The sequence below is a fragment of the Cydia fagiglandana genome, chromosome 8 (genome assembly GCF_963556715.1).
Source record: "Cydia fagiglandana chromosome 8, ilCydFagi1.1, whole genome shotgun sequence".
NCBI lineage: Eukaryota > Metazoa > Arthropoda > Insecta > Lepidoptera > Tortricidae > Cydia > Cydia fagiglandana.
Window position 1 is genome coordinate 12,835,435 of NC_085939.1, and position 26,035 is coordinate 12,861,469.

General features: G+C 36.4%; 4 protein-coding genes across 8 annotated transcripts; 2 read left to right on the top strand and 2 right to left on the bottom strand.

Moving 5' to 3' along the window:
• The first annotated feature begins 438 nt into the window (after nucleotides 1-438).
• Nucleotides 439-3,244, top strand: LOC134666670 (uncharacterized). 2 transcript variants are annotated; one of them, XR_010098541.1, is made up of 4 exons: nucleotides 439-613; nucleotides 836-1,205; nucleotides 2,003-2,760; nucleotides 2,797-3,244. XR_010098541.1 is itself a non-coding variant. In XM_063523897.1 (3 exons), the coding sequence occupies exons 1-3, from the start codon at nucleotides 599-601 to the stop codon at nucleotides 2,164-2,166; spliced, it is 549 nt and encodes a 182-aa protein (XP_063379967.1). In that variant the 5' UTR covers nucleotides 439-598; the 3' UTR covers nucleotides 2,167-3,244. The 2 variants fall into 2 exon arrangements, 1 of the variants encoding a protein (XP_063379967.1); XM_063523897.1 differs by having other exon boundaries at nucleotides 2,003-3,244.
• A 917-nt stretch (nucleotides 3,245-4,161) lies between these two features.
• On the bottom strand, nucleotides 4,162-5,476 carry LOC134666669 (ribose-5-phosphate isomerase). Its single transcript, XM_063523896.1, has one exon. The coding sequence runs from the start codon at nucleotides 5,423-5,425 to the stop codon at nucleotides 4,643-4,645; it is 783 nt and encodes a 260-aa protein (XP_063379966.1). The 5' UTR covers nucleotides 5,426-5,476; the 3' UTR covers nucleotides 4,162-4,642.
• Nucleotides 5,477-7,546: 2,070 nt separating this feature from the next.
• LOC134666806 (uncharacterized) lies at nucleotides 7,547-12,436 on the top strand. 4 transcript variants are annotated; one of them, XR_010098550.1, is made up of 3 exons: nucleotides 7,547-8,860; nucleotides 9,265-9,491; nucleotides 10,218-12,436. XR_010098550.1 is itself a non-coding variant. In XM_063524104.1 (2 exons), the coding sequence occupies exons 1-2, from the start codon at nucleotides 8,101-8,103 to the stop codon at nucleotides 9,433-9,435; spliced, it is 927 nt and encodes a 308-aa protein (XP_063380174.1). In that variant the 5' UTR covers nucleotides 7,547-8,100; the 3' UTR covers nucleotides 9,436-12,436. The 4 variants fall into 4 exon arrangements, 1 of the variants encoding a protein (XP_063380174.1); XR_010098549.1 differs by having other exon boundaries at nucleotides 7,547-8,856; XR_010098551.1 differs by having other exon boundaries at nucleotides 7,547-8,848.
• Nucleotides 12,437-18,889: 6,453 nt separating this feature from the next.
• Nucleotides 18,890-25,318, bottom strand: LOC134666934 (uncharacterized). Its single transcript, XM_063524241.1, has 2 exons — nucleotides 25,165-25,318; nucleotides 18,890-19,602 (listed from the first exon to the last, which is right to left on the bottom strand). The coding sequence occupies exons 1-2, from the start codon at nucleotides 25,313-25,315 to the stop codon at nucleotides 18,890-18,892; spliced, it is 864 nt and encodes a 287-aa protein (XP_063380311.1). The 5' UTR covers nucleotides 25,316-25,318.
• Between the last annotated feature and the right edge of the window lie 717 nt (nucleotides 25,319-26,035).

Here is a 26,035-nt window from a genome sequence, read left to right on the forward strand (position 1 = left end):
AATTTACAAGCGGAAGTCTCGTTCTAACACATAGGGTTAGAAAGGGACTTCCGCTTGTAAATTGTAACTTGTAGCTTTATAAAATAGGCCACAGATGGTATTTATGCCGGCTACATACGTAACGATAAATCGTAGCGATAAAACTGTGCAGATAAATCGAACCGTGTGTATGACAAATCGTTGTCGATTATCGTAACTATTTGTCACACACACGGTTCGATTTATCTGCACAGTCGGACTGCACAGTTTTATCGCAACGATTTATCGTTACGTGTGTAGCCGGGGTTACGTGAGTAGCCGGGGTGAGAAGGTATCTCTATATATTATAAATCTATGGGTCAATGTTGCCACGTGCTCAGCTATTTGAGTTACGGTAACAACTGCCTATTCTTATCTATGAATTACAAGAAACAACTTTGTTCCGCTGTTTTTTCCTGTGCTTAAAAAGACGGGATCAATTATTGACAACTCGGACCGTTTATATTTATTTCTATTCCTTAAAAAAATTAAAAATCTTTAACAAACTAAATCATAATTATTATAACTATCGGAAAAACACATATAGATTACAGGTAATTACAATTGTGCCCCGTTCTTAATGGTACAAACAATGGTAAGTGAATATTTAATTCAGTTCTAATATCATTTACATTTGATCACGTGGTGTATATTTCTTTATACATAATTTATAAAACGAATTTGTTAGCTAAAGAACTACCTACTAATTGTCATGCCTACATTGTATATTTTTATTCTGCTTTTATAATTTAAAGATAACACCCGTATTTGCTAAATGCTGTTAATGGAATTTCATTGTAGTTCATATTGATTTCAGACAACGGCAGTAACAACAACCCAGAAAAAGGTCGGAACTAGTAATGCTCCACCAGGAGGCATTCGGAAGAAATCGGGGCCCAAGTTTGAGCTCACTGAAGAACAAAGAAGGGACATAAAAGAAGCATTTGATTTATTTGACACAGAAAATACCGGAAAAATTGATACAAAGGAGCTAAAAGTTGCAATTAGAGCCCTTGGTTTTGAACCCAGAAAAGAGGAAATCAAAAAGATGATCGCAGAAATTGATAAATCTGATGGCAAAGTATCATTTGAAGATTTTCTGGAGTTGATGACAGTGAAGATGGCAGAGAAGGATACAAAGGAAGAAATCATGAAAGCTTTCAAATTGTTTGATGATGATGAAACTGGTGAGTTCTATTAAGCCTAACTCAATTTTAATACCTACTTTTAATGCTAAAGATGGCCACGGACACACATGCAGTACCGTCTTTACAATAAGGGCACACAGGGCCCATGCCCAGGGCCCCCATCCTCAGGGGGGCCCAAAGGACAGGTGGTAACAGTATATATTTGATTACCCATAGTAAATAGAAGATCATAGTAGAAGAATGTTAGTTTAATTCGCTTTTTTACTTTCCAAAAGGGCCCCAAATTCTTATGTGCCCATGGGCCCCAGCATAGTTTAAGACGGCCCTGCGTATATGGTTACAATTTCATATTAACCTTCTTGCAATCCAATAAGATAAGCAACTAGTTTGATCAGTGTTTTGGTTTAGGCTAAAAAAAACCGGGCAAGTGCGAGTCGGACTCGCGCACGAAGGGTTCCGTACCATAAAGCAAAAAAAAAGAACGAAAAAAATGCAAAAAGAAAACGGTTACCCATCCAAGTACTGACCACGCCCGATGTTGCTTAACTTTGGTGGTCAAAAATCACGTTTGCTGTATGGGAGCCCCACTTAAATCTTTATTTTATTCTGTTTTTAGTATTTGTTGTTATAGCGGCAACAGAAATACATCATCTGTGAAAATTTCAACTGTCTAGCTATCACGGTTCGTGAGATACAGCCTGGTGACAGACAGACGGACAGACGGACGGACGGACAACGAAGTCTTAGTAATAGGGTCCCGTTTTACCCTTTGGGTACGGAACCCTAAAAATGCAATTGTGTAAATAAAATCTACAATTTACTTCATACAATTCCAGGTAAAATTTCATTCAAGAACTTAAAGAGAGTGGCAAGGGAACTTGGAGAAAATCTAACAGATGAAGAGCTGCATGAAATGATAGATGAAGCAGACAGGGATGGTGACGGAGAAATCAACCAAGATGAGTTCTTACGCATCATGAAGAAAACTAGTCTTTACTAGCTCACTAAAGTAATTCGGCCTATTTTTCATACTTACTGTACTCTTGGAAGCACAAATTATATTCTTCAAAGGGATAATGAAATTATAGCAGCTTCGGCGCCATTCATTTATTATGTAAGACTATTTAGGAGGGATCGAAAATGTGTTATTTTTTCTTACAAGGAGCTGGGAGGGGGTTTTCATAGTATCTCAAAAATGCGATATATATTTTTTCTATGGAATTATGACGTTTAATTTAATACTTATCAAACACGGAAAATGAATGGCGCCTTAGGAGAAGAAACTTGCAACAAGTTATTGGTATAGTTACCTATATTTTTATATAAGTGTTGGAAAGGAATGATACATATTATAAGCACAGGACAAATGAATCAGTTAAAATTAGTAGTTTAATGGGTAGAACTTGACTATTACCTACTTAAAGTATTCTATCAACTTCTTAGCCATTTAGCCAGACTTGGTTATCTCTGAAACCTTGAGTCTGAACAGATGAGATGAGTGATTTAGTGTGTCTCTATCAAGATATTCAAGATCCAATGAGCCTTTATAAAACTGCACGTTAGCTGTTTTAATAACCAAAGACTATCTGTATAAGTTTAAATAAGTTTTGTACCTAATATCAAACCATAGTTTAAAATAAGTTTTGTAATATCAAACTATCGAATTATTAAAATAATGATAAATAAGGATTCACCTTCTCATTTTAGGAACAAATTTATTTATGTAACTTTTACAAATTTGGCAAACTTAATTATATCCATAACATTTTTGAATGATTCACGGTTAGTTTCACTAGACTTACATCAACCAGGATAATTTTATAATTTAGAAATGCATGTTTTTAAATCATACATCACATCAATCACACATGCCAGTATTTAAAACATTCCATGTTTGTCATTTGATTGTGAAATTTAAGATATTTTAAGCTATAAATAATAACATTATTTGTAACTAAGTACATACTTACCAGATCTGAAGGAACAAACTTAAATACATGTGTATTGTTTATTTCGTAAATGCATTGTTTACTGTACCTATAGGTGTGAAAATGTAGAATAAAATATATGGCACCTGATGTTGAGCATTTATTTTTTAACAATAAACAGTAAGGGTCGGTTGCACCAAACCGTTTGTCACCGTTTTAGCGTTCGCTAAATTTTGTTGTATGGAAAGTTTCATAGTTCTCTGCTGCTCGACGTTTATCAGTCTGTTAATCGTGGTTGGTGCAACTGGCCCTAAGTCATCCTAAAGTGTGTCCTTTTAGTGCCACTCCACACTAGCGTCTTTTGGGCGTTGGCGATGGCGTCTAGTCAGCGTTATGGAAAATGACGTCGCTGCGCAGTTGCGCCAATGTTGTGTCGAGCAACAGCCATAGGGTTGAGTAAACGCCTACGCTCGGGAGACGCTAGTGGGGGCCACCCCACTAAGGGCCACCTTAGGTACCTTGTATAAACAGCAGCAGATACATTGAAGCAATTTACTTATATGATATGACCACATCATAAGATTCATAAGACATGGTATAAAACCTAAGAAAAAATTGTGCCTCTAATTAAATACCTAACATAGATGTCACTGTAAATACATCCAGAATACAAGAGTTCTGGTGTCATTGCAGAATTCAGTTACCACTATTGTAACCAAAATAGTGCCACATGTACACTTGAATATGAAGGCATGATTTTTATCTTAGACTTTACACCTCTTTTATAAATGACTCTTCAAACTTTACTAACATATCCACATAATAACAAAACAGCTTTCCAAAATATTTGACAAATTACAGCTACTTGATACCATTGATTGAAGTAGAACAGCAGACAGTTATGATCAACTTAGGGGCTGTCCATAAATTACGTCATCGATTTTTGACGATTTTTGATATATAATATAATATAATCATCCAAAAATCATGCTTCAAATGACCCCATTTCCTCCTACTTCATGCTACCGTCATCCGATGTCCAGACCCCCCCCCCCCCTAATTTGAAATGACGTAATTTATGAATAGCCCCTTAAGTATATTAAGTGTTGCTATGGTTAAGGACACTGCCATAATTCAGCATAATTTAGAGGTCAGTAACAGTCCCACAAAATACTTTAACATTCTAAGCTGTTAAAATTGTAAACTACAAAAAAAAATCACTTTGTAGATCATGGAGTATAAAAAAATACAAATCCAAAAATATCTTGATGGTGCCTATGTTAATGATAAACTATTTATTATTATAGATAAAGTCTTTCATATCAAATAATCTCTATTAAATTTGATAAATAATGCAGAATATACATATTTGCACCAAAACTTAACAGCATTTTTTTTTAGCCATATATAATTTTATTTTTGACTTGTGTACTTATGAATAAATGATTTTGTTCTTAACTCTACACTTAAAACTTATATAATTATCATTAGCCATGTGCAAGCTCAGAAACAAAAAATACAAAATAAAATGTAAAAAAAACACTAATTTCATGCAGCAGATCTCTCAACAACATTCCCCTCGGGTTGTCCAAAGTAAGCTTTCTGACACATGTTCACAAATAACCCTGTCTCAACAACTCCTGGTATCATCTTGATGGTTTTGTTGACATGATCCCAGTCCAAGTCTTGATTGGTGAACATCCAGTCTAGAATGAAGTTTCCATTATCAGTCACAACAGGCCCTGCCTTGGCAACAGCACTGCGCAATTTCACATCTCCTCCAAACAGATCCACAATTTTGTTTCTAATAGGAACATAAGCCATAGGAATAACTTCTACTGGAATCCCTTTTTTATATCTATCTCCAAGTTTAGAAGAGTCTTTAGTATAATCAGCAATAACTATCATTTTTTTGGAACAGGAAGCCACAATTTTCTCTTGTAGCAAGCAACCTCCCCCTCCTTTTATCAAGGTCATGTTGGCATCCACCTCATCCGCTCCATCAATGGTAACATCAATGCGAGGGCTTGTGTCGAGTTCTCCAAGGAATAGGTTATGCTTGAGAATGAGCTGTTTGGCTTGGAATGATGTAGAGATACAGGTCACCTTCAACTTTTCAGTTTCTACTCGTTCTGCAAGGCGCTGCACGGCGTATACAACAGTCGATCCGCTGCCAACGCCGAAGACAGAATTGTTCGTCACAAACTCGTCTACCGCCCTGTAAGCTGCCACTTGTTTTGCTTTTTCTAAGGACATGTTTATTTTAGTACTAAACCTAGATACGTTGACCTGGAATTTTACCAATGTCACTATAATATTCTTTAGTAACATAAAATGTATTTTAGGAATGTTTTTTTAAATACCTTACGGTAAACAGAGCATAAAATATGAAGCTTTAACCACGTGGCAGGTGTCCTATCCTGCAGATGAAAATGCACCGTATAACTATGTGCATAAGGTTGTGCGTTGCAATAAGCTTGTTTGCCCTTGTCGCGTACTTTTGTCAATCATTGCTGTCAATGTCAATATTAGTTTTTTTTTTTTTTTTATTTATTGAAGCATTGGCAACACGGCCATCAGCTTAAACATGAATATAATTACAATAATTATACTAATAGAACCTTAACTACTACTTAAAATATTACACACACAACTTAAAAAAAAAAAAAAACTATCAATCTACAAAACAAAAAGTCGCGGACATCTACAAAAGGCCGAAAGTGTTTTTTACATAGTCAAATATAACTTTATATAATACAAAGTGCCTTAAAAGTTCCTGTACGGATGTTGGAATTTTTGTATTTTTTAATACGTCACTACAAGTACAAATAAATAATAATCTCTGAATATTAAAATAGGGGCAATTAAAAAATAGATGGTCTAAATTACAATTTTTAGCGGGACAGAAGTTACATACAGAAGTAGTTGATAATTTTAACCTAAAAAGATGAGCAGGGAAACGGCAATGGCCAAGACGCAGCCGACATAAACTTTTAATAAACTCTCTGCCTGAGTAAACATTCCCTTTTTCGAACCAGGCAGAGGTTGACGGGTCGGGCTGAATCTCAGCCAGCCATTTCCCTTTGATATTTCTGGAACTATTTAAAGAAATTTTCCACCGCTTTAGCATGATATCTTTAAGAGATTTAAATAAATCCGTACGAGGAACTTTAAAACTACAAATTTCAGAATTCACTGTATGTTTAGCAAGAGAGTCAACAATTTCATTGCCCAGTACACCTGAATGACCAGGAACCCAACAAAACTCTACATTGATTTTACAGTTTGATAGATCATCAAATAGCTTTCGCAACTCATAAATTAAATAATTAGCATTTGCTACAATTTGTTTTGATGAAAGAGCTTGAAGAGCACTCATAGAATCAGATAAAATCAAAAAGTTATGAGACGCAAAATCATTACACTTAATGTACAACAAAGCATAAATCATAGCTAGAATTTCGGCTGAATAAATTGAAAAAGAAGTATTACAGGAAAATACTTTGCCTGAATTAATAGAAGAATCATAGAAAGCAAAGCTAGTGCGAGTATTGGTTTTAGACCCATCAGTATAGATCTTAATATAATCAGACTTATCATTTAAAAATTCGTAACATTCATATTTAGATTTAAAATTAATTATAATAACCGGAATATCTCTCATTAGACAATGGTAGCTGTAAGTAAAACAGGGCGGGAGGTGGTACCAAAATACAGTATCTTGAAACTCAAAATTTAAATATGTTATCGATTCGCTTAAGGTGTTACTAAAAGGCATTGATACTAAGTTATAATTAGGAACAGTAAAATCCTCCAAATATCGACTCACAAGAACATTATCGGAACTAACTAAGGAAAGGCAAAATTTGTCAATAAGGTAAGTTCTCCTTATAAATAGTGGCGGAACACCGGATTCAACTTCTAAAGAATTTATAGGGGAAGACATCATAGCACCAGTGATAATACGTAAGGCTCTATTCTGAATGACATCCAACTTTTTAAGCAAATGACTAGATGCGTTAGCATAGAAGATGCACCCATAATCAAATTGGCTACGAACCATAGAAATGTACAACGTTTTTAATATCTTTGGGTCAGAGCCCCAAGTGACTCCGACTAATGACTTCAAGACATTTAAGCGAAGCTCAGCTTTTTTACAAATATACTCAATGTGCTGAGTCCAAGATAATTCAGAGTCTAATATTATACCTAAGTATCGTTCAGAAGTACTAAATGGTAACAGAGTGTTGTTAAAATAAACTTTAGGGCGAAATATACAAGCATGACTAAAAATCATAACTGAACTTTTTGCTACGTTAACTTCCAGTTTAAGTAGATTATGTAGTAAATTATATAAAGTTAATAAGCACTGATTCATTATAGTCTCACCGGCTGAAATATCATCACAATCTAAGTATATAACTAAATCATCAGCGTAAAAGGAATTGTTAGAAAAAATAAATTTTTTCATTGTTGTCTATGCTCCTTCCTTATAAAAAGCTAGGTGACCATAGACTAATTCTCTTTTCACATCTATAGCGCCTTAAGATGTAAGTCACCTGTGTCGTCCTAAATAATTTTAATTTAATCCTCAACTCCGAATTCAGTAATTTACAGTCGTTGTGTGATATTAACATTCTACCATGATATAATAATAAATTGTGCATGACAGAGGATTGTTTAATTTGTGTCCGCCACCATTAGAGAAAACCTTCCTGTGCATTCGACTTTGCTGAAAGGTTAGTGGTCCAGACAATGAAGGTTACAGGTTACTGTTTTATCCCAGGAAGGGTTTAGAAATTAGAATAACAGGTCCTGTGTGTGCTCGATAAGAATAAAACTTGATTGTTGTCGACTTAGACGAGCATGCGGGAAAATAACCTCAAAATGGCGGAATCACAAATTCAATCATCTCTGCTACGTCAATGTCAATCGGAAGATGAGATGGACTGACGAGTTAATGCTAACTATGCTGTTATCGTTAGAAGATTTGTGGAATTGCGTCGATGGCTACGACACGAACGGCGGCGACAATGCGAGGGCACCGGCGTGCATCTACCCTTTTCCATTCAACCGATTTGTATCAGCTAATAAGAAATTGTATGATTGTACGAAATCTAAGGACGACTGTAGAAAGCTCGCTGACGCCTTTGAAGACTACAGACTACAGGAAAGTACTCCTACTTCGAAAGTCACACCGAGTTGAGTACCACAATTGTACCTGCGTATCTGTCTACACTGAAGGTGTGATGAAGCTCGTCGCCCGGCGTGCTGATATAGGGAAGAATGTAGAGGATGACGAGGCAGCCGACATGTTGCTCTCCAGTTTGCCAGAAATTGTTCTAGTGTCCGGTTTGGAAACTGCTGGATTTACAAACACACTTACTATTGAGATTGTCTATGCATTTCCTTTACAAGAAGACCATCGAATGAGCAACGTTCAAACTGACTATGATATTTCATCAGCATATTTGATCAAGGAGAAGATTACCAAGCTTTTATGCTCGTGTTGCAAGCGCAATGGAAAAGCGGCCCGCAGATGTTTTGTGAAGAGGAAGCGTGAGGGAGCAATAGCGAATACAGAAGATAAAGAAGATAACGCACTGTGTGCTGCGGCTAACTTAGCTTGTCCCTGTCAAGATGTCATCGTGGCTCGTGGCGCGATTGTTCTCCTAGCTAGTAGTCATGAAGTTCTTCAAGAATATAATAAGAAGGCATATTTGATATCTGTTGCTAGTGGAGAACTGCTTATCGGTGAGCTTGTAGGTAAAGTTTCCCTTAGTAAGAAAACTTGTTTATACAATGTCATTTTTGTGCCACAGCTGGCCAGTAATTTATTTTCAGTTATTCAAGTCCCCGTAAAACATAGTATTGTTGTCAATGTTAAAATACACTGTAGGATTTATAATCAAATTTTATGTAAAATCACAGGCAACTGTTTCTTATCTACTTACAAAAGTAATGGGCTTTACAGTCTAAAATTGCAAGTGCAGCCCATTCCCGAATCAGGTCACTCAGCGTCCCTTCGCTCTAGGCAGGGACTACAGAGTGCCAATGCTGCTGTTCCCGCGCCAATGCATTTATGGTATAGTGTAGGCGTCTTGGGCTTCTGCATCGTGATGGTTTGTATGTCCTGGGTGGTGGAATTCAGTGTTGGTGTCGTTTTTCAGTATGAACACGATGTGCCAAGCAGCTGCGTACCGTGTTTTACTGGGAAGATGTCTGTGACATCTGTTCCCAGGCTGTGCATTGGATGTGCTGCTAAACCACTGGAACTGACCCACAGTGACTTGTTGACCAGATGCAAGTCGGCACTCGGAATGGAGCCCGCTTCTTGCTGACATTCTCTGATGACTGAGCCAGGAGGAGCTTTGGTCATCTTATGAAGAATAAAGATGTAAGTTCCCTTTTTTTTTTATTGATTTGGTAGAGAAACATACTGATTTACATATTAAAATCTGATGCAGTGATTATGGGACAGAATACTGTAACAATGACTTGTAAAGTTTTTTCTTAAATTTCATGGTATGGTATAGGTAATTCACCTTGACGATGGACTATTTTTGGAGCATTTTTATTTTAATGAAAGCTAGAACTATTTTGCAGGAATGTTGTTTGATTGATCATTACAGGGGCGATGCTGTAATGACAGTAGTCTGTTCCCCAGTAGATCGTTTTCAAATAAAATACCTTAATGTGAATGGACTGGATCAAATTTATTTGAGTCACTGGTGTGTCTGGCTGAATAACATTTTCCGTGTACCAAGAAATTATGTTTGTTGGTTATGGTGAAAATGTGTAAAAGCAAATACAAATATATATAGTGTAATTGATCCCAACCATTATCACAAAGTTTTTTTTTACCTGTAGCTTTCTTAGAGGATAAATTTATGGACAAGACACCAGTTGTGAGGCGTGTGTAAGAGCATTTTACTGTACATGATCATTTAAAATTTTATAAAGTTTGATAATGCATTATTATTTTATTTTTACAAATGAATGATGAGCAATTTTAAATGATTTGAATAATTATGATCATGTAGTAAATGATAACTGTGATAATAGTGATAATGACAACTGTGATATTAGTAATATTCTAACATAATCTCTAAAAATGTTTCAGATGCGGTAGTAACGCCAGATGTGCAGTCTCCGCTCTCTGATCAGTTCCTGTCGCTCGATGAAGATGGTGGTGATGAGGGTGACGTGAACCTGCAATTCAGACACTCCATCCTCTCTGCCTGACCCTTCATTTTGAGGAGGAGAGTCGATTACATTGGTCACTGCCGATGCGTCGATGTCTTGCCCCCGTTCGCAGTACGAGAGGTATTTTCTCAGAGAAGGTAATTGTTTGTTAACTGTTGTCACTATTAGTTATCAAACTGAACCACTAATAAACATACACTGAGGCTATCAGTTTTTCCTTTTAAAACATGAGTGGCTTACCTGCTAATATGTATTTTATTGTAGCAGGGCCAAAGTTTTATTTTTTTTATTTATTTTCCCGCAAGTCGACGTCTAGCGCCTATTTTGCGTGACGCGCTTTGGTAATTTAACAAGTAAGAAATCATGTATGGGAACTGGTAGACCGGGCTATGAAATTAAGTGGGTTCTTATTAGAATTTGCAGGTAATTTGTTGAGCTGTTAGATATAAAGTTCATTTTGTTGCCTGTGGTTACAGTCAAAAGTAGGGTAAAGTTTTTTTTGTTTTGGATATCAATATGCCAATTGTAAGACATTAAACCCTCAGACTTTTGCTTAGTATTTCAAATCAGCCGGCGCTACGTTATGGTTCGTATAGACGTTACATTTTTTTTTTAACGGTAATTTTTGATGAACCATCTATCTATATGGAGCAACCAGCTGGTTATGAAATAATATTAAAGTATGTTTACTGAGAAAAAGCATCGACGGCTTGAAGCAAGCATGTCATGTAAAATGTAAAAGTTTACAGTTTTAAATGAAAATGGCTGCAAACAAAGTTATTGCGAGCCTTATGTTTATGTTAAGATAACCAAAGATGAATCTATTATCATTATTATGTCTTAGCATGATTTGTATAATTTCGTTATGGCTGTAAACAAAGTATAATGTGAGCCTTATCTCTATGCTAAGAAATAACAAAGGTTTAAATATTTTTCTTAGCATTTGTATCTATCAACGGCTGTATTAATGAACTGCTTTCATTTTTAAAGACTAACTTTGAAATTCAATTTTAAAGGATGTTTAAGGATTGTCTTGGTATGAAAGTAACTGTAACATATAATATCACTGTATTAGATCAGTTTCATAAGGCGCATTTTGGCTAAATTTTACATGAGTAATTGTAAATCTGTATCTACTCTATTGCCAGTAAACTGCAAGCTGGATGAATCTGATAAGCTGTATTTACAAGATGAGTAATTTTAATCCAGACAGCTTTTAGAGCCACTTATGTACTTATTACTACTGTGCACCCACTCGGATGTATCTTACGCTTGCAGTCAGCTGATTTTGTATAGTACAGTCAGCAATGTTTTTCGACTAGAGTCATTGGCATGTCGCTAAACGGGTTCTTAAATATTTAGCTGGAATTCTAAATTATGGTCTTTGTTTTCAAAGAAGTAATGATTTAGATAATGTAGCTTATGCCAATAGTGATTAAGCAGATGACTGGTTAGATCGCAGATATACTGGCTATGTTATGAATTGGTGAATATGTGAATTTGAGTATATTGCCATGTATGTAAAGATATCTGTTTTGTTAAGAATTTCTTGTCCGAAATAATTGACAAACATTTTGATGTTATCATGTACATATTAATGACAGTGCTCATAAGTTGTTATTAGACTTAGAATATTCCCATAATAAAAGAACTTGACATATTGTTTTGCGATACAGGATAATAATTAATGTTTTTGTATTTATCTACAAATAGTGCTTGCTGATGTATTTACTATAAGCCTTTGTGTATTGAGAGACATATATGTTTTGTAAAGGGTTTAAAATTGAAATGTATCGAATGTTAGTGCATTCATTCACATTTGAAATTTTGTTTCTTCCTTTATTGATTTTATTAACATGTATGTACCTGTATATCACGGAGCTTTTTATTACAGGAGCATATAAGGAGGAGTGTTAGAAAAAATAAATTTTTTCATTGTTGTCTATGCTCCTTCCTTATAAAAAGCTAGGTGACCATAGACTAATTCTCTTTTCACATCTATAGCGCCTTAAGATGTAAGTCACCTGTGTCGTCCTAAATAATTTTAATTTAATCCTCAACTCCGAATTCAGTAATTTACAGTCGTTGTGTGATATTAACATTCTACCATGATATAATAATAAATTGTGCATGACAGAGGATTGTTTAATTTGTGTCCGCCACCATTAGAGAAAACCTTCCTGTGCATTCGACTTTGCTGAAAGGAATACTTCACGTACGTAGGGATACGTTTCATAAAGTCAACGAGGCTCAAAATAAACACTAAAGGAGAAATAACAGATCCTTGCGGAGTTCCTTTGAAAGTAGATTTGGGGCCATATAAGTTATTTTTTATTTTAAGTGAAACACTGCGGTCATTTAAAAAATTAAAAATCCAATACAGAACTGATCCAGAAATACCAAGGTTGTGTAAACTTTTAATTAAATATTCATGATTAATGTTATCAAAGGCACCTTTTATATCCAGGAAAACTGCTAAAGTTAATTTATTATTCTTCATATTGTGTCTGATATCACCTAATAAGCAACCCAAATTATACATAGTATTTTTGCCTTTACGAAAACCAAACTGTAATTCTGGAATCAAAGAATTATGTTCAATAAACCATTCAATCCGATTCTTTAACATAGTTTCAAATAACTTAGCAAAACAAGAAGTAAGAGAAATGGGTCGATAAGCATCTAAACTATTAGAATCCTTATTTGGTTTTAAAATAGGAACTACAAATTGAACTTTCCAGATAGCTGGGATTTCTTTATGAAACCAAAGCTGATTGTAAATACTAAGTAGAATTTTCTTTACATTAATAGGTAATTTTTTAATAACTGAGTATGGAATGAAATCAGGGCCAGGAGACGTGTTCTTTTTGTTTTCCAAAGAAGCTTCAAATTCATAATATTCGAAGGAGTTGCCGATCCATCGAGATATTTCAGAACCTTCAGAAGCAAAAAATAAATCTAAAGTATTACGATCAGGGTCAACGCCATTAGAAGAGGCAATTTTATCTAAAAAATCACGAGCATTAGATGGGTTGTCCAAAAATTTAGATCTTGTAGTGTTATTGTTTAATTTGGCAAACTTAAATCTTTTAACATGGTCCCAAATACGTTGCAAAGGAGTCATTCGGTTAAAGGAAGAACAAAGGGTAACCCAACACAATTGTTTTTGTTCAGAAATAATTCTTTTCTTTCTAGCATCAAATTGTTTATAAAGCAAATAATTCTCTAACGTAGGATATTTCTTATAAGAGTATAAGGCATATTTAGACTGATTAACGGCCCGAGAGCACAAGTCATTCCACCAAATAAGAGCTTTTCGTTTTTTAGTATGGCAAGCATAAGATTTCTTTGGAAATGTCAACAAAATGTCACACAGAATTTGCATGAAGTTACTGTAACTATCCAACGGATTAGGTGCTAGTACAAAAGAGGCAAATTTTTCGGAGCAGAGTTTAGAAAAGGTTTCCCAGTTGATTTTATTGAAGTTTATATTTGATACTGAAGGAGGAGTAACGGTGGAAGAGTCGAAATCCAAATGCTGTGGAGAAGAGCGGCCTACATCATTAACAATAACTTTAATTAGAATTGGGAAATGGTTACTACTTAAAAGGTCATCGTGGACAGAAAATGAACAACTAGAACTAACCACCGGCGAAGCAAATACTAAATCAAGAGTGTTACCTTGTTGACCAAACGGGGCAAAAGTGGTTTCAGAGAAATCATTTAAACAAACTAGGTTATATTTGTCTACAAAAGAACTAATAACATTGCCTCTACTGTTATTACGACGGCATCCCCAAGCTGAATTATGAGCATTAAAATCGCCTATGAGCAAGTATTTTCTACTGGTAATTTTAGAAAATGAATTGAGTAACATTTTTAAATTAAATTTGCCATTAGGAGGGGGAGGTATATATAGACAGAGTATCTCAATAACAGTAGAGCCAATGATAACAGACAATAATAGGTTTTGAAAATGATAATTGGAAGGTGTGTTAATCAAAGTGAAAGAAAACTTATCTTTAACTGCCACTGCAATGCCACCATGAGGACGATCAGAATCTCGGCGCACAATTTTGTAACCTGGTAACTTAAAAGATTTGGAAGGTTCCAACCATGTTTCATTTAATAAAATTATATCAATGTTATTGCAAGAAATAAAGTGTTTTAATTGGTCTATTTTAGTGATGATGCAGCGTGAATTCCAATGAAAGATATTAAGGTTATCAATGTTGGTATCACAATACATTATTGAGTTGATAGATTACTAATTAGAGTTTCTTTTATTACCTTACTACATATAGGAGCATCAATATTCAGTTGTTTAGACTGAATTAATTCCAATAATGTTTTAGTAAACACATTTAACACCTCATCAGAATTAATCAACTCTGTAAACAGAGCTCTCAAATGAGGCCGCTGGGGGGGCTTTTTAAGCTGTGGATGTGATTGTGGTCTGGTAGGAGCACCGGGAGTAGCCGGGGCCTTGGCTGATACTGTTGCGTATGTAGTCTTCCCGTTTATTCTATCCTTCACCTCTTGATTTTTTGCAGCTTTGACGGGACAGATATTACTTACAGCCATGTGAGGGCCGCTGCAGTTGACACATTTAAAGTTGGATTTGTCTGTACAGTCCTTGAATAGATGGCCAGCACCGCAAATGGAGCATACCTGGGGGCTCCTACAGGAACCACGTCCATGGCCAAACTTATAACATACGTAGCACTGGCGAATTGGCTTCACATATTCTTTAACGTCGAACCAGATGTAATCATATGTAACATGATCAGGCCGTAGCGAGCCTAGAAAAGTAATCAGAACTGTAGGCGTAGGCAAAGTTGAACCATCAACAGCATTTTTTCTTGTGAACCGCTTGACTCCAATGATCTCGGCACTCGACTTCAGGTCCTTCAAAAGTTCTTCTTCTGTAATTTCAATAGGCACTTTAACTATCCCTAAGCATTCTAGGTGATCATAAGGGATTCTAGCTTGCCAGCTATGTGACTCCTGCATCTGGGTATTTAAAAGAAAGTTGTTGGCATCTTTCTTGTTAGTGAAGAAGACTTTGATCATGAAATTTCCAATAGGTTTAACATGGCTTAGGCCAAGACACGTTTTCAGGATACCTGTGGTCTGCATCACATCAATTTTGGTATTAGGCGAAGACATTGACAGTAAAATGGGATATTCTTTCTTATTGTCTTCTGTATATATGTGAGTATAGTCCTTAAATAGGCCTCTTTTGTTCGATATAAAATTTGCCGCCATTTTAGTTGGTGGAGACTGTACCCCTTCAACAGCTTCACCTGATTTGCGTTTGGCGGCATGCGCCTTGCCGCCGCTATCTTTACCCATCACCCAAATACTTCGACTCGAATTACTCAAAAAATGGATAGATTTAATCAAAAGGGCTGTAGAAAGAATTTACAAAAATAATTTCAAAAATTCCGCCTGATGTCGACGAAGTTCCCGCCCTTTTTTTCTCAATATTAGTTAAGATGCGTTCAGAAAACCGAAAACCAATTCAAATAAAGCGGTATCTAGACGGGCCTGATCAAATCAGTCGATTTGGTCAGAAACGAATTGGCGTCAATCTCCAATTTTAGATTTATAGTGATAGTAGAGCCCTCTAAATTGAAGAAATGCCCCAGAACGACAATACTGGCCTCACAAATTGGTATTCTTGCATCCGCACCTCATTTTATTGGTAATTGATTATTATCGGCGGTTGAATTCGACGAGCGACATTGGTATTTGCATCCGCACCTCCTGTCTCGATCGGGCAATTGAATCAGATTGGCGAAAAATTGACTAATCTGGATACGCCTTAAAGTGGTATCCAGACGGGACTGATCAAATCGGTCCATTTGATTAGAAATGAAATTGGCGTCAATCTCCAATTTTAGATTTATGGTGATATTTTTATTCAGTCAGTAAGAACCAGGAAAACTATATATTTATACTCATCCAATTCTTTTGGGTGCTAGTACTAGTGTAAGACAAAGATAGTATGATTTTCTCTGTCTATGATTGAAATGAGACAGTCCTTTGACAAACTATATCTACTGAGCACTTTCATTGCGGACCAACCCCGAAATCGCAGAAAAAAACTTGACTCTTTTATACATGTTGGCTGGTTACATTTAACACGTTCGCGGACGCGGATTGCATAGCATCCGTTTTTGTACTCCTCCTGTGGCCTATTTTATAAAGCTACAAGTTACAATTTACAAGCGGAAGTCTCGTTCTAACACATAGGGTTAGAAAGAGACTTCCGCTTGTAAATTGTAACTTGTAGCTTTATAAAATAGGCCACTGGTGACGCGCCTGCTATTGCATCCGTTATTCTTTTTAACACGTTCGCGGACGCTCAGTCACACCAGTTGGACACCTAAATTTTGTATGGAAATATTGGGACTGTTATAGCATTCCTGTCACTACAAATATGCTTACGGTGGCGTTGTTGATCGGGTCGCCACTTTCCCGAATGAAGGTTGAGGGAGGCGATGGCTGAGATACGCGTCATACTCGTGAACGGGTGCTGTTTGTGGAGACTGGTCTGTTAAGCTAACACGAGCTATTATACTTAGTAACTTTTATTAATTAATTACAGTGAGACGCCTCATTCTGTTCTCGTATGTTTCTTTTCTTTTAATGAATGTATTAATTATACAGGATATTGACTCTTGGAGACCCTATACATCTCTAAGGATAACTTGATAAACTATATAATCTTATAGTTCTGACACCTAGAGACATTTACACCTCTAAATATTATAGATTTTTTGTGTGTGTTTTTTTATCTGTATTTTGTATGTAATTCGACATTAAGAGACCATATACATCTCTTAGTAATTGTAATACGTTAGATTGAATTGTTAGTTTTAATTTATAAAATTGTTGATGTTATTATTTTTGCTTTTATGTAAATTCAATGTTGACGTGTAAAAGTGCCCTTGTGGCCTATTTGCTGAATAAATGTTGATATTTGATATTTGATATATCTTTTAGGTTTGTATATGACGCGTAATGCTATGCAAGGCGAATGCTATGCAATCCGCGTCAATATGAAGTATATTTTTTATACGCTATGTGACAACAAATGCTATACAATTCGGATGCATAAGCATGTCTGTCACATGACGTAGTCAAGATGGGATTTTATATGACATCGCATGTTATAGCATTCATACATCGTGCTCGATGGACTTGATGGCTGAGACTTCTGACTTCCTAAGGGCGTGATTTTTGCTCTAAAGACTCATTTGCTGACCTCTTCAAACAATTTTCTTCTTCTGTTTTGTTCCCTCTTTGCTTATCATTGTAATATTGAGTCCATCTCATACATGCCCCATGCCAAGCACGTTCGCTGTTCATTCAACCTCAAATTATGTGATACTACCTACAAATTATGCGTTGGAGACTGGCTCTAATCTAAAGGCCCAGTCATGGGTCTCATAGCATGTTGTAGAGAGCCGAGTTGCAATGTTGAGCTCTCTTAAAATGAGAGATTTGTTCTTCTAGCTGTCCAAGGTATACGCAGCATTTTACGCCAACACTACTTCTCAAAAGTGTCAATATGTACCGCATTACACTTTTTCAGTTCCCTGTAACGCACCGCCGCGTTAAGTTCTGGACGTAAAGCGTCCACCACTTTTCCTGCCAAGCGATGATTCACCCAACTTTATATTCTTTTTCGGATGCATCTGCACCAAATACAAGGCATGAAATATACACAGAATGATACCACAAATGCGTGTCATAACTCATAAGGTGCTTACCTTGTGGGAGGTGATCATCGAGCGCCAACAGGCTGTAATTCACAATTATATGACCAAAACTATGACTAGTACCGTAATTATTTCAATAATAGGTATACACATTCATGCCTCACTTTTTCACATTAATCGTTATCAAAATTTTACTGTAGTGTAATTAACAGCAAGTAAACACATTTGTTTATTAAAACACAATGAAAAACTTAAAGAAATTGTAAGAAAAACATTAATTACGATTTTATAGAAACACGTCAAAATCGCTATCGCGCACGAAATTGACCCAAATTACATGTGTCCACCCCCAGACGCACCTGCCGGGCTACTAAGGGAGCTGCCATACAAAGACGAATGCTATAGCATCTGCGTCACAGAAAGGGGGGCCAATTTGGAGACGTCACAGGATAATTTTTAACTTCGATAAAACTATGTAATATGGCAGTACGCATTATTTGACTCTGGTGACTGGTAGAGGAAAAGTTGATGAATAATATTATACTGTGGTTAAGCGGATTGATAAGCATTTCAACGAAGAAATTTAAATTTGCCGCTCTTGCTACTGATGGATATGGCTTGATAGAGTGTAATTTTAAATTTATAGTCGGTCAAACTTTGTCAGTAGTAACAGGCGCGAAAATAAAATTTTCTTTGGGACGCCAACCCTTCGCGTCTACATTTTTTTAATTCGCGCTTTGTTTTAATTACGCTTATATAATAGACTAGGTATAGTATTTTTTTTTTGCATTTCTTTAAATTTATACATGAGATAGACACAGATAATACCAATACAGACCTGCTTGTAAATAATGTTTATTCAATTACAACTTGGCCGAACCTCTAAATACAATTCCTTTAATTCTTTCAACATAATATCCTGATCTAGAAGGAGATTATTAACAGTTTCGAAATGAGATGTTAAACATAGACTTTTGCTAGATATATTTATATTATGTTTACATTCAACATCTTTCGGTATACCCGCATTATATCCATAGTAATCACTTTTATTCCCATCGCCTAATAATTTATTTTCATTAACGCTCGTTTCTACATTTACAAGTTTTTTCGAAACTTCTTTTCCGTGTTTATGATGCATATCACATTTAATTTTGAGTATCATGTTTATATTTCTAAGATTGCGCAGTTCCTCGGTAGTAGCTGCTAAGTTGTTCTCCACAATGTTTAGTTTACTTGTCAGAAATCTATTGCGTTGTTTGAGTTGTGCGCATTGATCGCGCGCGTTGCAATAGTCTAAATAATATTGCCCACAAGCGAGTAGGATAGTCTTGAGTTCCTCCATAAGCGGCATATCTCTAGGTATTTCATTACGCATTTTCTGTAGTTTTTGATAAGCCATATGGATAAAGTTACTAAGAAATTGCACATCGCTGTTCGTATTGTAATTTTCCATTCGCAATTGTTGTATCATACTCAGATTTTCGGCGTTAATCCTTGATAAGTTTTTCAGTTTATACATGAGATTTTCCGTTTCATTGTTTTTGGCTGACAATACTATTTTTGCAACATCTAAAAAAATACGAAATTCTTTTAAAGCTGAAATCGGTGAGCAGAGTTAATCTACGCAACTTGAATGAATAGCGAATCTTCTTCTTCTTCCTCGCGTTATCCCGGCATTTTTGCCACGGCTCACATAGGAGCCTGGTGTCCGCTTGACAACTAATCCCATGATTTGACGACGACGTTTTGAATTTGAATGAATAGCGAATACCTATATTTTTGGTCAGGACACTTCAAGCACAACGAAATGTCCTGATCGATTATCGTAGAACTTGCTTAATTAATTTTTCTCAAACATGCAATGAAATATTGATGTTATGTTCCTTATAATAGGCTGCGAAGTATGACGTTTCAGGTGCGGCTAGGACAAAAGGTCGTTAATGGAATTTCATACACATCTTGCAGGCCTAGGCCGGCAAAGTCCTCTTTTTAGTGTTCCGTACAAAACTTTGTTTACGGAACACTTATGGGATCACTTCGGTCTTGCAAATCAGTTAAATACGTTTTTCTCAGAGACCGTTTGACATAGATACCTAAAATTTGGAACAGTTATAGCATTTACCACCACTCATATTGTAAATAAGTCAAAACTGCTTATTTCTTATTAAAGGGGGAAATTTAGGGGGTTGAGAGGGGTAGGCTGAAACTTTTTTCATTTGTAAGAATCGTGTGGGGTACCATTAGAAAGCTTGCAAAAAATTGAGTCGATGGACTGATTTTGACTTCATTTTAGACTGCAATAGTTTCGTCAAAAAATGCATTTAAAGTTGCAAGTTTTCATACAAAAATTTTCACCTCTGTCCTGGCGATTTTCGCGAAAACTATAGCTAACAGGCAGCTGACCAGTCAATACCCAACTTAAAGAAGCATGGAGACGGCGGGAAAATTATCAGCTTAACTTTATCTTTATTAGTTTTTCAACTGCAGCTTGACCTTTGGTTGCTTAGGGCTAGCTAACTGATGCTTACACTGGTCAATTCGTATTAGGCGAGAAACATCCTTAGTTAAAACTTTGGCATTGAAATTTATGACTTATGTCTTTGACACAAAGTTTAATTCTGCTTGCTTATGTATGTATGTATGTGTGTCACTTTATTGCACAGGTTTACATAAAATGGACAAAAACAAAACAAAAATAAAAATGTTATGTACAAAGGCGAACTTATCCCTAAAAGGGATCTCTTCCAGCTAACCTTTGAGAAAATGCGAAAGGATCAGATACTAACAGGTGAAAGACAATTTAATATGGACAAATAGCACTATGAGAATTTTGGATACACATAAAGGACGACGAGAGCGAATAAGTACTTAAAGAAAAAGAAAAAAAAAACCAGTACTAGGTACATATTAATAAATATAGTATAAATACGCATAAACTATAACATACCTATACATATATATACTTAGACATATACTTACATAAAATACACATATACATATATGTATACATAAACATATAAACTATATATAAATATATATATATATATATATATACATATAAAGTATTCAGTTCTAACTACATCAGGAGTCTAATAACCACAACTTTTTCAACTTCTCCTTGAGTGAGGCAACAGATTGCGATTTCCTTACGTCCACTGGTAGATCGTTCCACAGCTTAACTGAGTAGGCAGTGAAAGACCTACAGTACGCACGCGACTTTTTCGGTGGAATGGCTAGAGTCAGATTGGCACTAGATCGCAGACGGTGATCGCTAACAGTAGCCAAAAAACTAAATCTTTCTGATAGATACGTAGGGGATGCGGGATTAAATAACACGTTAAAGAGTAATGACAGAACATGCACATCCCTACGACGTCGTATCGGAAGCCAGCCAAGCTGCGAGCGGAAGGCAGACACGCGATCGTACTTACGCAACCCAAATATATATCTAATACAGACATTTTGCAAGCGCTCTAGCTTGTCAAGCAGTTCCTCCCTTAGGTCCACAAAAGCAATGTCCCCATAATCAAGGAGTGGCAGTAAGAGAGAGCGAGCAAGACAGATTTTAGTAGTAAGAGGAAGAAAGTTTTGCAGTCGCCTTAGAGAGTGCACCGAAGCAAATAGCTGGCTTATTTTGTGGGATATTTAATTTTATCTCAATAGCCTACTATAAGTATGAGAGAGATCTACAAAATACGACCTTATTATATTGCAAATAAGTTTCAATTTCGAACGGGCTTTCCAACCAATGGACTAGGCATCTCAAAAATCTGAAAAATTCAAATTAAGAATTCCGTTCTTGACTGTCGTTGTGTTTTTTTTTCCACAGGACACGAGAGTTAGTAAGGCGTATAGAGATAATAAAGTCATTTAATATTTATGAACAGCTTTGGCCTCATGTATAGATTTTATTGAGAGTATCTGATTCGTCAAAACAATATACACAATATTCCTTTTCATTAAGTACCATTACATTTCTGTATTAATTGTATAATTATAATATCTATTAATTATATTCAGTACTTATGTATATTTTTGAACGGATCGGTGAGCAACAAGATTCAGGGCTATAACCGCGAAAATAGAAGTTCGCAAATTGCGAGCATTTTTCTCTGTCACTCTAATTACGCCTTCATTGGAGTAAAAGAGAAAGATCCCCGCAAATTGCGAATTTAGGTTTTCGCGGTAGCCCCTCAGTCCTGTTACGAGAAAATAATTTTGGAAGACATGAATAGTATATGACAGTTAAATATCACAGTTTTTAGAAACAAAGGTAAAATTTACGAAATATTTAAAGTAAGCCGATCTTGTTTTTTAGCAGTTCTAAATAATATTAAAGTCTATATATATGGCATAGAACTAGAAACAAAATCAAATAAAAAATAATAATGAGTTCTAAATTCAAATTGAAGGAGTATACATTTAAGGTATTATAGGCCAAGCGCGCACCACGATATTAATTTTTGCGACGCGATTTTAGAATCGATTTTAGATTATATATCGCAGAAAATTCACTGCGCGCACTGCGATGAAAAAGTCGACGATTTGTTCATTCTCAACATGGATTTCGTACCAGTCGCTTGTCATGAAACGTGTCTTTAATATGCGATTGCTGTATGACTTTGAGCATTAATAACACAAAGGTGATCCCCGTCTATTTCCATAATTAAATGGTCAACATCTAGCGTCTCATTTTGAGATGCAGGTGCCGAGATGTTGGGGACTTGAGAGCGAAATGCCGACTGAGGTCCGGCCGGGGTGCGATTTTATTATCATAGTGCGTGCGGGGCCATACAACTCCGCATGCTGCAATTCACTTTGCGACAATCGCGTCGCGAACAATCGCGGAAAAATGTGACAAATCACAATTTTAAAATCGCTGCGATTTTTTTGTCGCATATGCGCGCACTAACATATAAACACATACGTTGCATTTCTGCGACAAAATTATCGCAGGACAAAAAATCGTGGTGCGCGCCTTACTCTAAATTATTATAATACATCAAGCATTCGCGAGATGCTCGACTTCGGTATTCAAACACAAAGCAATAGTACAAGAATCTAACTAAATGGAGGCCGAAGGAGCGATTCGAAGATCCGAAGCGTCCGACAGACGCGCGCCTCCCGTAACTTTTCCAAGTATTTTTAAGTACAAGTGTCTAAGTCGCAAGATCCAAAGGCTGAAGTCGCATTGGGCCGAAAGCCCGAAGCATCCAGGAGGTCAGTTCTAAACACAGGTAATTAATAAATGCGAAGTCTAAATGTCTAAATGCGAAGGCTGGAGGCCGAGCTCCGCGTAGGGCCGAAGGCCTGAAGCCTGCAAGATGTCAGTGGTTAAACACAGAACTGACAGCCTGGACGCTTCGGGCCTTCGGCCCTACGCGGAGCTCGGCCTTCGGCCTTCGCATTTAGATACTTGTACTATTGTTCTGTGTTTAAGTACTAACATCCTGGACGCTTCGGGCCTTCGGCCCTACGCGGAGCTCGGCCTTCGGCTTTCGCATTTAGACACTTGTACTATTGTTCTGTGTTAAAGCACTGACATCCTGGACGCTTCGGGCCTTCGGGCTACGCGGAGGTCGGCCTTTGGCCTTCACATTTAGACACTTGTACTATTGCTCTGTGCTAAAGCGATGACATTTTGCTAAAGCTTGGCCTTCGGCCTTCGCACTTAGACACTTTGTACTATTGTTCTGTGTGTGTAGTTGAATACGGTATCCTAAAAACAGGCAAACAACCTCTGTAAAATGTAACGATGCGAGCGGTACGGCTACCATCAGTTTGGCATTGACATAAACGCTACCGTGGGCGTGAACGTAATTTACTTTCTATGCATCTCGCTCGTACTGATATATTAGTGCGAAAGAGATATACCTATAGGAAGTAAATTACGTTCACGATATCGTTTATGTCAATGCCAAACTGATGGTAGCCGTACGGAACACTAAATGCCTCGAGCTATCTCGGACTTGGCCAAATTATTTAATTTTCATTTCACAGATATTTGTGACACAGCATCGTGGCATTCATCCATTAAAAAAAACTAGAGGCAGTATTTGCTTTATGGTTCGTAATGACACTCTGCCACTACGCCTATAAAAAAAAAAACAAAAAACAACGTTTGCTATAATTTGCAGTTTTATTTGTATAAAATCAACATGAACTTAATAAATAATACATTCTATAATTTTATAATTTTAAATTATTAATTTAACTACACAAATAAAAACATTTAAAATATTTCATCTAAACGTTAGCGGTAAAAAGGTCTACTCAAACACGCGTAGTTATATTTTTTAAATTGTAATGGAGGTAAAGTTGAAAAATATTCATTCTGTTTTATTGAATTTATGGTGCGTTGTTGATTTTTTGACTTTAATATGAGTTCCGACGAAATAATGAAATTAATATTAATTGTAATCGTAGGTGTTGGAATTGGCAGCGTAAGCAGAATTGATTTTAAATAACTTGCTGCCTCTGCCGCCAAGTCAAAGACGAAGTATGTATATGGTTGCTTATGGCAATTTTATTATTTGAGAAACTAAGAAAAATGGCTTACAGTTTATTAGAAACAGTTTTGTGGCATATTTTAAATGAATGTAACTACAAATTCGTCAACAGTGTGGAAATTATACTTATTTACTCCATGCATAAAGCAACGATGTATGTGAAACATGATATCAACATGAAAGACTATGTAAACTTATGTGACGAAAACGACAGTCAGACGGATACAAGGCGAAAAAATCAAAGATACATGAAAATATACGGGTAGTAAAAATACACGACTCGTGTAAAACATACGCGTGATAATGATATAGGTACGTGTTGGTTATATTCTGGGTGTAGTTTACTTTTAGTTTTTTCTATAAATAAAACTTGGGTTTCGTGGATTTTTTATTTTATTTATTTCATTGCATGTTTGAGAAAAGCACTATACATACCTCGGCGGGAAATGGGGTTGCCCGCGCTCAGACCTATCCGGCCTCGCTTCGCTCGGCCGTCTATATGTCTTCGGCCGGCAACCCCTTTCGTCCCGGCCTCTATAGTAATGTACTAATGTAGCTACAAACAGCAGACAGCACCATATAATAATGAAAATGTGGGTAAAAAAAAGTACTGATTACTCACCGCATACGGTCCTAAGGTGGTCTTTAAGTTTTTTCAGCTGGCTATTTTTCGTATCAACTTTTGTTGCATTACTGCAATTTGTTGCCTTTGTTGCAACTTTTGTTGGATTCTTTTTTAAAAAAAGGTCGAAATTTGCATCATTCTTATACATGGGATTCTTCCCTGGCTCAGACTCCAATCTAAACCTTGAATAAGAATAGGAACCTATATTATTAAATCGATTCTTTACCCGATATGGCGACGCAAAGGAGGGTGATGCGTTATGTATGTATGTATGTATGTATGTTTCTTCTTTGTGGCACTCTAGAGACCAAACGTGTGGGCCGATTTTGATGATTTTTACGTCAATTGATTCGTGTTTGTTATAAAGTGTAAAAACACCCGAGTCAATAGAGTCTCTGCGGAAAGAGTCGTGGAATGTATTGGGCCATACAGACAAAATAACAGAACTCCATATACAGTTCGCGCCCAAATTCCTAAAGCCCACTCCACACTCGTCCGCGGAGCGGGCTTAATCTAAAGGCCCCTGTACACAATGGGCCAACGCCGGCCACTCCAAGGGACGCATTTATGCGTTAGAGGGAGCAAGTGATATTGCTATCTCATTCTACCGAGTGGCCGGCGCTGGCCCATTGAGTACAGGGGCCTTAAGGCTAATCGTAGTGGAACCCCGCTTACGCCCTAGGCCCTTGCGCCGGATCATACATATATTATTACATATGTTGCCACTTCTGCATCGCATCTCCACCAGTTTACTTCGTGCGCGAACTTTTTTAGGTGAACTTTCATAGGTAGTTTATGTACAACTGATATATTTACTCACTTTTGTATTTCTCTCGCAATTAAAATAAGAGCATTCGACATAAAATCA

Coding starts and splice junctions, on each gene's coding strand:
- LOC134666670 (XM_063523897.1), top strand. Junction 1,206..2,002: donor GTTTGATGATGATGAAACTG/GTGAGTTCTATT, acceptor ATACAATTCCAG/GTAAAATTTCATTCAAGAAC.
- LOC134666669 (XM_063523896.1), bottom strand. CDS start 5,425: ATGTTACTAAAGAATATTATAGTGACATTGGTAAAATTCCAGGTCAAC.
- LOC134666806 (XM_063524104.1), top strand. CDS start 8,101: ATGGCTACGACACGAACGGCGGCGACAATGCGAGGGCACCGGCGTGCA. Junction 8,857..9,264: donor AACTGCTTATCGGTGAGCTT/GTAGGTAAAGTT, acceptor GTCGTTTTTCAG/TATGAACACGATGTGCCAAG.
- LOC134666934 (XM_063524241.1), bottom strand. CDS start 25,315: ATGTATAAGAATGATGCAAATTTCGACCTTTTTTTAAAAAAGAATCCA. Junction 19,603..25,164: donor CCACCTTAGGACCGTATGCG/GTGAGTAATCAG, acceptor GTATTTTTTTAG/ATGTTGCAAAAATAGTATTG.